This window comes from Panthera tigris, chromosome X (assembly GCF_018350195.1).
Source record: "Panthera tigris isolate Pti1 chromosome X, P.tigris_Pti1_mat1.1, whole genome shotgun sequence".
NCBI classification, from domain to species: Eukaryota; Metazoa; Chordata; class Mammalia; order Carnivora; family Felidae; genus Panthera; species Panthera tigris.
Genome location: NC_056677.1, coordinates 100,659,951 through 100,674,064, shown reverse-complemented (window position 1 = coordinate 100,674,064; position 14,114 = coordinate 100,659,951). Strand labels below are relative to the sequence as shown.

Genomic DNA, 14,114 nt, shown 5'->3' with positions numbered 1-14,114 from the left:
CACATCAGCTAAGCCTTAATAATGTCAGGACCACCCATTCATTGACAACTAGGTATTCAGCTTGGTGAGGGTTAATTCCTCAAGGAGGTCGATGAAAAGCAATGGAAGGTCAGGGCAAAAGTAAGCCCGTCAGCTGTCACCTTTTTTTCAGAGATGTGAATACCATTCCAAACAGCTAACGCGTGGTAGGGGGGCTAGAGATTTATTTCTTTTGCTCTTATGATGGCATTTCAGCTCAGGAAGCAGAATTTCTAGCGAGTCCACCGAAGTGTCATTCCTGCCCTAAATCCTGACCAGCTGTCTTGCAAACAATGCAATCGGTCACAAGAGGGACAGGGCGAAAGAAGGTGGACAAACGGGTGCAGATTTGTCCTTCTGGGGGGAAGGGTGACGACTCGAGGCACATCTCCTGACGGTAACACCGTCTCCGAATATGAAGGACAACCCAAGAGAGAAAATTTGACACTTGGGCTTAATGTGTCTCTGGAGAGGGACGTATCTCTGCCTGTGAAGTCAATTCAACCTCAAATTCACTGCCACCAAGGAGTTAATGATACATTAAAATTAGTCATGTTGTCTGATGGAGAAATATTCTACTTATGGAAAATACCTTTATAGGAAAACTGCCTTTCTGAGTCTGAGCTGGAAATATTACAGTAAACAGGATCTAATCACAGCGAAGCCTTTTTTCAGCTTTGCATGACAGCTGTAAAATATGACAGTATTTATTAATAGTTGCTGCAGTCTAATCTGCAGCATTGGAGAGCTACAGCAAAATATGTTAAGCTACTGAGAGAACAATTTCCACAGTAACTAATATTCAGCTTTTGAAAGGGTAGTTTAATGTCTTGTGATTTTTTTTTTTTCCCCTACTGATGGTCCAACCCCAGGAACAAGCTACTAAGCTAATAACCTTTGTGGAGAGGAAGTGTTTAAATGATAATTTATTTCAAGAGCTGACAACAAATTGCTCTGCACTTTCTCTTTTTATGCCCCAAAGCAGTCAAGGATGTGCAAATCGAAGTATTAAAAAATATGACAGCTTCAGTATTTTCATTTTCAATGAAATTCTCATTACAGACATATGTACGGTCTTTTATTCACAATCCAGTCCAAAGAGTCATTCACTATTATTATTGTGCAGGCTCTCAAGATGCTCTCATAGTTGAGGACTCATCACAATAGATTAGGCAGGCTGCAGAAGCTACCGAATGTCTCAGGTATTGTCAACCCTGATTATTGCTGCTCAAACAGGGGAATTTAGTATCTGTCTCTCACAGGATAATGTACTCTCTGGGCCTTCCTAATTTATTCAGATGTAAAAAGTAGCTTGAATTTCAATAAAAACTCTCCTGGCTTTGCTTTTCCCAGAAGGCAAATGGACATGACTAGAATTGGAGCCATCTGTTACCTTCGCGCATCTTTTAATCAGTTCTTAAAGTGGAGGAGAAAAAAACAATCCATGATGGTCTCTCCTCCTTCTCCTTCTCCTTCTCCTTCTCCTCCTCCTCCTCCTCCTCCTCTTCTCCTTCTCCTTCTCCTTCTCCCTCCCCTTCCCCTTCCCCTTCCCTTTCCCCTTCCCCTTCCCCTTCTTCCTCTTTAATCAAGGTACCTGCTACTTTTTTTAAAAAGTTCCTGCCAAGTAGTCATGGTAGGACCTAACATCTGTCTTCCCTTGCTTTCTTCTTCTCCAACCAAAAATGGCACCTTAGTGATGACGGCCTACAGGGTCAGATCTTCCTATGCTCTGGGAACTGTTTCTGCCTCAGAGAGGAATATCTGAGTTCACCTCACCTCAGAGCCTGGTCCCCACCACAGGCACCGCCCCCCCCCCCCCCGCCCCAGTCTGGCTGTATTTACTACTTTGGCTACTCATTTGCCCCTCGGTCTGCATTTTTGATCCGCTGCCCACCCAGATCCCTGGAACTCTGGGACCACGATTTCTTGTGTTCATTTGTGGACACCAGGCTTTAAGAACGAAATCGACCCCTGGAGTACATCCACAGGAAGACACCTAGGATAGGGAGGTCCTTTGAAGAATGGCAGGAGGAAAGACTATGGGAACAGGTAGTACAAGTTTTCAAATGTTACAAGTGTTAGTCCAGAGGACAGCACGCATAGACTATGAATGTGGCTGACCTGGGTTGACATCCTGGTTTCACTACTTCAGCACTGTGTGACCCTAGGAGCCATCAGTTAGCCTTTTTATGCCTTGGTTTCCTCAGTTGTAAAGAGGCAGGGACACCATGTGGATTCAATGTGATAATCCATAAACTCAGGGCCTAGTGCATAGTGAGTGCTTATAAGAAATGGCAGCCGTTCTTATCAAACTGTCTCATTTATAATTTATTTATCTTATTTATAATTTGCTTTATCATTTTATCGTATGATAGAATGATGCTAATAATAGAGATTTATTGATTTGTGCCACTGATTGGTATTGGATGTGTATGCGCGTGTGTGCGTGCATGCGTGTCTGGTGTGTGTGTGTGTGTGTGTGTAAATAGGGAGAGGGAAGGAGAGAGGGAGGGAGAGCAAGAGACAGAGAGGGGAAAGAGAAAGAGAGTCTATGCTTTATTTGGGAAGGTAGAACTGGATGAGAGGGACGAAGCCAGGTTGCGTAAGTAGGTGCTAAACAATAATGTGCAGGAGGGTGTGTGGAATTGAATCCAGTCAATCTGAAAATATTCCTCTGAGGAAAATCCCTTTCTCCTTGTCTCGGGGGAGTCTCTTTACCTCTTCAGACCTCGGGCTCTTCCAACATTTTCCCATTTTCCTCGCTCTCTGGCAACACTTTTAATCTTTCCACAGTGGGTCGGCTCTAATGAATGCAAATGTCATTATTGGATGAGGGAACAGTTGGGTTAAAAATTAATTTTTCCCAGGCCCCTGAGATAAATCACTGTTTCAGCGACAGGACTGTCAACTCTTCAAAGGCAGGGCCTAATTCTGCCTCTCTCAAACACTGCCAGTGGCGTGGCACAAGCTAGCACTAGAAGATGCCCAATAATTGCTTATTGACTGATGGACTACCTGTTGCCGCCGCCCATGTTACTGCCACAACTTTCTAGAGCAGATAGAAAGGTCTTTTAGAAGGCTGTTGACTTCCAGAGAGTTACTTGGGAACTGAGTAGGGAGTTTCAGGTTGAGAATGGGAAACAGCAGGAGTTTATTGAACACCGGCAAGAAGGTAGGGACTAGTTGCCTCAAAGGGCACTTAGAACTATTATCTCATTATCTAAGCTGAGAGCCGCAGCCTGGGCCAGAATCTTTGATCTCTGTGGGCTGTGCCCATTGAAAGCAAGGAGAGTTGTCGAGTGCACGAGAGAGTCTGGCTGCAGTTCTCAAGTATGTTGCCGTTCTGGGGGAAATGTTAGCACCACGGAGAACTAGGTCACTTGTACCCAAAAGATAGGTCTCGTAGAAAACGGGAAGAGGTGGCCACCTCCCTGACATGGCTTTAGAACTTTCTGTATGAGAACGTGTGTGGACAAGGGACCTCCCAAACCGGACTTGCAGTCGGTGCCTGGGATCCGAGAATCAGAAAGCCACCCTTTGGACTAGGGTTCTATTCACAGAAGGCCCTTACCCGAATAGAAATTTCCTCCCTGGATGTAATAACACATCAAGTCATTAATAGCCATGGATAAATTAGCATGAGTAAATTGGTCAGCTGAACTGTTGTCACTTGCAGAGAAAGACTATTAATCAGTGGAAATGGAATGTAGGGCAGGGAAGTTTTGGTGGAGGAGTAGAGGTAGGTTGGGACAGAGATGTCAAGGCTTTGCTCCCACCAGGGACGGCAGGTGTAGGTTAAGTGTTATAGTGGGGAGCCCTGGGTAAATAAAAGGATGTCACTAAAGAGGAGAGGGTACAGAGGGGCAGATATCTCACGTAGTCAACCTCATACTTTTTCCAAGAACTGGTTTGCTGTGCATACAGCACCAAGAGCACAGTTTTCAACTTTGTATTAATGAAACAACATGGAAACCAGATGTTTCTCTGCAGACAGAAATCCACGTGTAGCCGACAAAGCCTTGAAATCCATTCATTCATTGTTTCATAATTTCAGAGAAAGAGAGAGAGAGAACGAACGAACAAGCAGGGGAGGGGCAGAGAGAGAGGAGACAGAGAATCCCGAGCAGGCTCCACGCTGTCAGCGCAGAGCCCAATGTTGGGCTCGATCCCATGGAGTGTGAGATGATGACCTGGGCCGAAATCAAGAGTTGGACGCCAAACCACCTGAGCCACAGGTGCCCCTGTGCTACAAATCTTTTAAATGACCTCGCTGTTTAACCCATTTCTCAGCTTTTCGCTTATCCCTGCCCTTATGCAGTAGAGTCACATCATTTGTATATTTAGCTTATTTGAATGTAATTATAGGTGCTCCCTTCTGTTTTTCTGTCCTCCATTTCCCTCTTAGGTGATTTAAAATATTCTACAATTCGATTTCACAGTTGTGATCCCTCCCCATAATTTTTATTACTAAAGCAATAGATGATTATTGTAGAAAATAAGAAAATATATAATAGATACTTTATTGAATATTTTAAAGAACTGTACCTCATAGTCTGATTTATAAACTGGATTCTCTCTCCCCCCTCCTTTCTTCCCTTCCCATCTTCTTTCTTCCTTTCCTTTCCTTTCCAGTCACCCTTCCTCCCTCCATTCCTTCCAGCCTTGCTTGCTTGCTTCCTTCCTTCCCTTCTTTCTCCCTCTCTCTCTCTTTCAGTCCAACAATGAAAAACGGACATGGGCTTACTCCTGATGAATCAATAATGGCGTTTGGGAAAACGCTAAATATGTCTCCAGGCCAGTGCTATGTACCAGTGTTGGCACAAAGTATAAATCTAGGGGCTAACCAATTGTTTTTTCTCACTCTGGAGAGAGGGGCTTGGGAAGGTATATAGCAGACCCAGTGAAACGACAACGGAGAGCACTTATGTTAAGTGCCAAGTGAATGGCCTGGACAAAAGGGTTCTGTGGGTGTTCAGAGGTGGGCAAGATCTCCGCTCCTCAAAATCAGCTCTCCTCCTGCCCAGTCACCTCAGTACACAGCATTACCATTTTACCCAGTCTCTCAAGCTAAAAGCCTAGTAGTCATCCATGAACCCTTCCTCTCCCTCACATCCCACAGTCAATCTGTCTCCAAGTTCTGTTGATTCTGTGTCCAAAATGTATTTCAACTCCATCCACTTTTCTCCATCTGCAGCCTAGCCTAAGCTGCCATCATTTCTCACCTAAATAACCACAATGGCCTTTTAACTGGTTTCCCTTCTTTCACACTTGCACCACATTCTACTCCCCACAGAAACTTAGATCACATGACTCCCCTGTTCAGAATCCTCCAAAGACTTCCCAATGAAGGTAAAATAAAATTCATACTCCTTCCCATGGCTCCTGTCCATTCTCCATGGCTATGATCTGCTTCCTGTCTACCTCTATGGTCTCATCTCAGGCCACTCTCGACCTCCTCACTACTCTTTAGCCTCACTTGTCTTCTTTCAGTTCTTCAAACATGCCCAACTCTTCCCTGCCACGGGGCCTTTGCACTTGCTATTCCCCCTGCTTGAAACTCATTCCCTCTATTCTTCGCATGGCTGTCTCCTGCTAATCCTTTAGTTCTCAGCTTAAATGTCCCTTTTCAACAAGGCTATCACTGAAAATCTTTCTTCTTTAATTTTTAAGTTTTATTTATTTATTTTGAGAGAGAAAGAGAAAGAGAGCACATGAGCGGGGGAGGAGCAGAGAGAAGGGGAGAGGGAGAATCCCAAGTAGGCCCCACACTCAGTGCGGAGTCTGATGTGGGGCTGTGAAATCAAGACTCGGATGCTTAACTGAGTCACTCAGGTGCCCTGTATCACTGAGAATCTTTTTAAAATTAGGTCCTATCCATTAGGATATGTGCAGAAATCATGTCTATCTTATTCACGATTGTAACCCTGGCACCGATTGAATGAATGAATGAATGAATGAATGGCTATGAGCTGGAGTAGCCAGAAAAGGCTATCTTGGAGAGGTGGAATTTGAGGTGGGCTCTGAAAAATGGAAGCATAGGCAGGATTTTCATCATCAAGATGAAGGAGAGAATTCTAGGTAGCAGTGGAAGTGAAGTTGCTGAGACCAAGCATAGTTCTGGCACATTTGGGAAACACTGGATAATGGGAGCTGCCTCCATTGGAAGGTTCTCATTAGGTAACATAGGAACAATAGGTTTGTTAGTTGGATGAGGCATAATTACGTTGAGTCTTAAAGAACAGACTACTTTGTTTCTTCCCAACATGGTCAATAAAAGTTATTGAAAGTACCTGAATGGGGTCATGGTTCAGTGTTTTAAGAAGGCTTTCCAAGGAAGAAATGAGTGTAAAAGTTAATAGAAAGTCTTTCCTTTTTTTAATTTTAGAGGTGGGGGGAGAGGGGCAGAGGGAGAGTGAGAGAGAATCTTAAGCAAGCTCCACGTTCAGCACAGAGCCTGATGTGGGGCTTGATCCAATGACCCTGGGATCGTGACCTGAGCCAAAATAAAGAGTTGGACACTCAACTGATTGCACCACCCAGGCGCCCCTACAGAAAGTATTTCTTAAGCAGACTAGATTAGTCTCACCAGCCTAATGGCTATAGAGAAAACAAATATCAACACACAGGAGTAGGAAAGGTTTCTTTTGGCTCTAAGACCTTAGTATTGTCCAAACAACTTAGTGAGGTGATTTGAGAAGAGGTGCAGGGATAAGGAACAGACCTCGATGGACTTTTGTTTCCTTTCCTCCAACAGACAGCTAATGGGCAAAGAAGGGTCATGGGAGATGAGGAGAAAATACATGAACTCTATCTTCTGCTTTGCAATAAATCTCCCTCTTCTCTTGCAATCCACAACTTACACATCCTTTAAAGCCTAAATCCTCTAGCCATCCTTCTCTGAAAACTCTACTTTCCCGGAGTGCTTCATTTTCACAATTCTTATAGCAATCAGAGTCTGTAGTGTAATATTCAATTTGATAGTGTCCCACGTTGTTCACAGATTGTTTCATGAATGTCCTTTTCTGTCCACTCCCATTGGAACTCTATTATATAATCATCTATCATGAGACTGGAACACACCATTGGGCGTTGATAACTTGCAGAATTGCTTGACTAATTAACTGAAGTTAGGGTTAGTGGCCAGAAACAAAGTATCCTGTGTCTGGTATAATATCTCAACAAAATTATAGAATGTTACATTAAGAAGTGGGGTGCCTTAGGGGAGGAGACAAGGCCAAGAGAGCTTCAGTGCATTGGTCAACATCAGAGAGCTAGTTAATGGCAGAGCTTGAACTTGGTCTCCTGCTTTAGGTTCATGAAATTTGATAATATTTTAGAAGTAAGTACCATGGGGCAAATACAGGCTTTAGTATTTCCTTACAGCGTTTGATGATGCAGCAAAATGGGAGTGAAGTGAAGAGTTCTTTGGGTTTCCAAAAACAAAATGGTCCTTCAGGTTAAGTTACCTAGAAAAACCTCTCTGGGTACTACTTGGGCAGACAGGCCTTCCATTTGCTTCTGCCTTCTCTGAGTCAGAAAGAACCATGCCCAGCCTATAACCAGAGTTACGGGCAAACACACGTTTTTTTTTTTTGAGTCTTCCAGTAATAGGATCCCTTGGTTTTCCTGAGGAGCCCCTCAAAGATAACTGGGCTTTAGAGGAGTCTACTTAGCTGAATTATAACGTGTGTGCTTTAGATAATTAACGAATACACCTAACTGTATACCACTGAAGATCAGACCCTTAATTTCTGCGACTGTCTCAATAGAATGTGTCCTCAGGATGTTACCTCACTATTTGAAAAAAACATCCGTTCGCAAAGCCCAGTTTAGCTAGTCTCCATTCAGTATTTCCAGAAGATAATTGTTGAGGCCCTATAAGCTGAAGACTTGATGTGGTCTGGTAGAACAAGCCCGAGAAGCAGGAGACCTTGACACCAGCCCCACCTCTGTGGTGAAATGGTTGAGTGAAAAAGCGCATTTCTTCGGGCTTCAGTTTCTGATCTATGAAATGGGGATAATCACACTCTGTGATAGGATTAATTTTCCAAGACTTTCCAGCTTATGCCTCTTTCTATTTTAGACAAAGCTGCTTTTACTTTGTGAATTTTAGACCACATATATTATTTTGGGGGGAGAGGGTTCTTTTTCCACAACAGTGACTCATCCAGGAGAGTCCCAAACCCCTTTTCAGGGCCGGGGGTGGGAGGACATATGTAGTTTGAAAAACTAGATTCTAAAATTACCAGCGCATCAATGTTTTGGTCTTAATTGAAATTCTTTTTTTTTTTTTTTTTTAAACACAGGGCTTGAACTCACGACCCCGAGATCAAGTTGAGCTGAGATCAAGAGCTGGATGCTCAACCGACTGCGCCACCCAGGTGCCCCTTCATTTAAATTCATTTTGAATTTAAATACAGTTTTAAAAGAGTATTCAATTTTATTTATTAAAAGAGAAGGGAACCAACAGGAGTTGAAGAAGGCCGAATACCACTGTTCCATGAATATTCAAAGAGGAGAGCAGATGCCTCTTCTTACCTCTTTCTGTGTCGTAGAGGTACACAAACTTCTCCCACTTGTAGTGACCCAGCAGACTCAGAATAGCGCCCTTCAAGGCTGGGCGCATCTGGATGACAAACTGCACATCTGCGTCAGTGGGGAAGCTGGGCGTCACAAAGGATGTGTGCAGGGCCCCACAGAAGGAGGTCAGAGTGTTCATTGACATCTGGTCATAGAATCCAAAGATGGCGTACACCCCTCTTGAGAACTGGGAGCAGACTGCAATGAGAAAAAGAGGAAGACGTTTCAATAGCCCCACAGTCCCTTGCTGCAGCTTGTAGGGTTGGAAAGACAGTGTATAGTTAGTCTTGGCTCTAAATGACATGCCTCAAGGGAAAACCAAGGTCTCTGAAATCTCCAGAAGCCCTTGCCCAGTTGCCCAGCAGCGGAAGAGTAAGGAAAGGAAGAATTTATTTGATAGAGTTGCATATTGTCTATGTCTACCGTGAGCAAGAAACTAAGAAACTGGGAAGGAGAGAGGTGAAGGTCGCCTTGCCCTCTTTCAGCAACCTTCCCAGCTCATCCACAAGGCACTTGGTGTTCTCGTACTCACACCACAGCTTCCCAGTGGTCTCTTAGTGTACCCATGCCAGTATCAGTCTGGTGTCCCACCCCTTTGGTACTTTCTCCAGTAGAGGACAGTATGGACCGATGATTGCGTCAGGCAGGTTGCTAACGTGTCTGCTAGGAAACGTGTTGCTCCTCTTAGGTTACGTAATGCTTCAGCCATAGTTACGTTATCATGAAGACCCTTAATGTACGCCACTGATGAAGATTCCAGATTCTAGGCAGGCCAATGGAAGGACTGGCCTTTCGGTGACCAAGGAGTCACGTGAGGGAGGTGTAGTTGGCAAAGTTCTATCTTGCTCCTTTTGCGTTTACCTTCTAGATCTATCAGCTCACACATAGAACTTTTATGTCTTTTCATTTCAAAGTAGGCCACACCGGCACCTCTTCCCTCTTCTGGCCCAGATGAGCTTAAAAAATGTGAACCAAATTCAATATTAGCTTAAGTAGAACATAATTAGCAAAGCAAATCAGCTACAACAACACCGTGTGGTGCATTCCCCAACCAAGTGGAAATGATCTTTAGATTATCTGCTCTACCGCTCCCTTCCATTCATGCGAAGCAGACAGAACAGGCAGCTGATAATGCCGTGTGATTTAAGGAATCCTGCACGGCCTCCCTTATCTGCTAGGAAGCCACTGTCAGGCTTACTTTTTCAGGTGTTGAAAAAAAACTCTGTGGCTTGGGAAGGGGATTAAATAGAATCTTTTTAAGCTGTTAGCATGTTAAGATGAATTAATGTGTCCTACGTCCGCTTAGACACTGGGGAGGGTGTGTAAACAGATAGGTAAGTTTTGAGAGGGAAGGGTGGGTCGGAGAAGAGAACGTAAAGGGTCTGGAGTCCTCCCTGAAGAGAGAAACAGTGAAGGCACGGGGCACCAGAAAGAAGGAAGGTGTTGGAGTAGGAGGAAGGCAAGTGGAAAGCCAATTAATTTCTTTCTTCACCCTGTTGTGAGAAACAGAGAGTTCTCAGTATCTGCGGGATCTTGCTTTCCCTGCATTCTATTTAAACTGATTGTTGATCAAAGCTGTTCCCCTTTGTTAGCCAAACTCATAAGTCATTGGCTTAAGGATAGCATCTCAAAGGTGATTACCAGTCACCTAAGCATCTCCGGCAGGGAAGACAATAGCCTGCAACTTGAGGAATTCTAAGTGACGCCCAAACACATACATAAAAAAGGTCTTTATAGTAAAAATAGAGAGCCAATTGCAGAAGTGAATCTGGGGCACTTCATGACATGGGGCCAAAAGAAGTATTCAGAAACAAAGAGGAAGAGGCTAGATGCTACTTTGCCTTGGTCATCACCAAGGAAGACGCTAAGGAAGGTCGATTCCCAAACTGATCCTGTAAATGGAGGTCAGATCTTGGCTGGTGCACATGATCTTCTATATAAAACTGACAATAATGATAATAGCCACTGAGAGCTTTGTATGTACCAGGCAGTATGCTAAGTACAATACAAGTATTATTTAATATTCCCAACAACCTGATGACATATTGCTATTATTTCTATTTAACAGATAAGAATTCTGAGGCAAAAATGTTCTGTCTTGAGTGGAGGAGCCAGGATTTGAACTGGAATCAGTCTGACTCCAAAACTCATACTCCCTAGGATCCCAATCCAATAATGACATTAAAGAGTGGTTATTGGCCCAATGGGATAGGATTTCCAGATTTAGCAAGTGAAACAGAGGATTCTGTATGCCTCAAATTCATAAAAATACTAAAGAACTATTTGTTGTTTACCTGAAATTCAAATTTAGCAATCACGTATTTTATCTGGCAACAAGCACTCATGGCCCTTCACTGACCCTCATTCGGGCGGCAGTTGGTAATTCTTGGATCCATGCAACTAGCATGCAAGGCCCAAGATAAGAAGAGGATCCGTGAGCTGTAGACCAAAGTAGTTTCATGGGGAAACACAATATATTTCCAACAAGGAGCACCCCAATCTAAGTTATGGATAATAATTGAGGGGGAAATTAACTTGAAGAGAGGCAAACTTATAGTTATGATCCACTTAGAGTTTTAAAAAAGCCCTTCACATTGGAAGGAAACAAAATAAAAGTATATTATGGAAGTGAGATTCTGGCTAATAAAAAACAAATCTCGTATTCCTCTTCTAATCATTGTTTTTGAACCTCCGGGGTATAGAATTAAACATTACTAGTTCATATATGGACCTGTCATATTTTACTCATGACATTTATTTATTTATGAACACCCACACTGAACACTCATGAAACTGTCACCCAACCCAAGAACTATGACATTACTGATAACTTATTTTTACCTGTCTCCCCCTCTATTCCATCTCCCTGTTTTGACATCCCCTGGCCCTCCCTCCATAACTACTGTCCTGAATTTTGTGTTTATCATCACCTTGGTGCTTTAAAATGTGCAGACACACACCCCGAAGCAATACAATGTGATTTGTGCTTGTTTTAGAACTTTATAAAAAGGGAATCATATTGAATATGTGAAAACCAGACTGCAAGAAGGAGTGCCCAGTGATGTCTTTCAGCCTATGTATATGATAAGCACAACGAGACAAAGGAAAGCCTTATACAAATGTGTGAGTAAGCAGGTGTGAGGGAGTGGAATTGGGGCTCAGACAAAGGACTTAGGAGTATCACAGATCAGCAGTAACCCTCAGGCAACACTAGGCTACTGTGGTCCAAGAGACACACGGTGGCAGACATCAACAAGAAGAATGTTAAGAGAAAGTCAGTAAATGTTCTATTCCCTTCATATAAACAACAGAGGCACAGCTGTCCTGCAAATACTACTGGGCAGAGTTACTTTTGCTCTATCTCAACATATACAAGTAACGTAAGTAGAAGGCCCAATGGAGGGATTCGAGAGTACACGTATCGTGATGAGCACCGAGTCACGTACAGAACTGTCGAATCACCATCTTGTACGCCTGAAACTGACGCAACACTGCACGTCAACTATACCGGAATGAAAATTAAAAACTTAGTAAGAAAAAAAAAGGAAGTCCCAATGGGGAAGACAACTGCCACGTGAGGACAGGGTTAACGGCCTCTGAGAGAAGCTGGGGCCCAGGGGACCTGTGAATGGCCTCTCACACACAGCATGTCCCTGGGCCCATTCCTAGCTGTAGAAAGAAAGGAAGGCTGAATGGAATGCTGTGCTGACCCAAAGGACAGTGTCTGTGTTTTTAGATTCCGGGAAGGTTTGAGCTAGAAGGAACCAGAGACTGTTTTGTGAAGTGATTTTTTTAGAGCACGGTTTTTCACGTGGAATCATTTCTCCAAATGAAGTGTTATGTGGAAAAGTCCAATATGTGAAGGGATAAAGTAAAGCTCTCCTGATTCAACCGAGCCCACCGATGCCTCCCTCTCATAAAGAAAAGTCGACAAAAAGAGGAAGAAACTGCCATCCCTACCTCTGGAGCTAGGTAGGACGGCATGGGTCGGGATTTGCCTGGCATGAAAGTAACTTCCCCTCAATGCCTGGCTCTCAGCATAGATGGCTCCACCAGGGTTTCCCATGCCTCATCTGCCTCCGGCCCCAAATACCAACACTAAGATCAGGTGGCAGATTGGTGATCTGTTGGGACCCGTGATTCTTTTGGATGAATGCTGTTACCATTATCTGAATCCTTAATGAACCACACCCACTTGCTTGTATCAGAAGGTGAGCCCTTGGTAAAATGATAATGGAAGAAATCACTATCTTGGCAATCTTCTGAAGCAGGGAAGTACAGAAGAAAGGGCAATAGTTTCTGGAACAGTCAGACCTTGGTTTCAACCACAGCCCTGCCAGTCTTAAACTGCATGACTTTGTGCAAGTCACTTATCTCTATGAGCCTAAGTATGAGACAGTGATTACATAGTCAGGTTCTGGAGTTAGACTGTCTAGGTTGAAATAATCAAGCAATCACTTACTGGATAAGTCACTCAGTATTACTCAATATCTCTGCCTCCAACCCAGTTTCTTCATCTGTAAAATTGGGATAATAATAGTGCCTGTCTCAGTATTGGTTGTGAAAGTTAAAATGAGTTCAGTCATGGGAAGCCATCTATTACAGTGCTGGGCACATATTAGATACTCAATTAATGCTAGCTACTTATTCATGCAACAAATATTTACTGAGCACCTATTATGTGCCAGGCACTGTTGTAGGTCCTGGGAGATACAGGAGAGAATAAAAAGATCCCGTCCACTTGGAATTTACATACTAGCGAGGGGGAAAGACAATAATAAATGACATGAGTAAAATATAATGTCTCAGTTATTAAATGTTGCTTTGGGAATAAGGTGAGGAATAAACGAAATGGTACATGGAAAATGTTTACGGTGCCTAACGTATAACGTGGGAACCAAACAGTTCTTTCTCTGTTTCCTTCCTCTTTCCAGTTCTTCCAAGCATACTTTGCCCTGTTAACCCCATCAGGTTACTCTCCCCACAGAAACCACTACCCTCGGTGTCACACTGAGTAACCAGGTGAGCGTAGCTTTTCTTCTCTTACCCTTCCCCTATACATTTCTTCAGTGCTCTTTCCTATTTTAATTCCTGCGGAGTAATACTTTAAGAATGCAACTCTGCTATTTTGGCTTGAGAATGTGCTATTTCTGCTGAATCTTTCCCTCCCCATATAACGCACCAAGTGCTGGTAAAATGCTGTCTCTTCTTGGGACCTCTGTGCCCTCCCAGTAGGAAATACCTTGGTCATCTCCTTCCTAACGGTGCCTGTCTCCATCTCTTCCTGCTAACAAAACACCAAATTCTTGTTTAAGATGCCATTTCTGACTACATCCTGGATTCCTGGGGACTCTAGTGTAGCTCCCGGCTGTGTTCTCTTCAATGGTGAATGACAAGCAAGGCTGGAGCCAGCTGTCATGCTTTTATTTATAGTCCCCAAGTCTATAGGGTCGGGACAGGTATTGTTAATGTACAATGTAGCAGCTAATTACACCACCCATATTCCAAAAGGCATC

The 14,114-nt window shown here is 43.5% G+C and overlaps 1 protein-coding gene across 1 annotated transcript in view; it reads right to left on the bottom strand.

Annotated features, from left to right (window-relative positions):
• GRIA3 (glutamate ionotropic receptor AMPA type subunit 3) overlaps window positions 1-14,114 on the bottom strand; it is a 264,933-nt gene that overhangs the window by 184,558 nt on the left and 66,261 nt on the right. Inside the window, exon 4 of the mRNA XM_042974909.1 lies at window positions 8,557-8,796. Coding sequence (XP_042830843.1) covers window positions 8,557-8,796 — 240 coding nt within the window. The remainder of the gene's footprint in view (window positions 1-8,556; window positions 8,797-14,114) is intronic.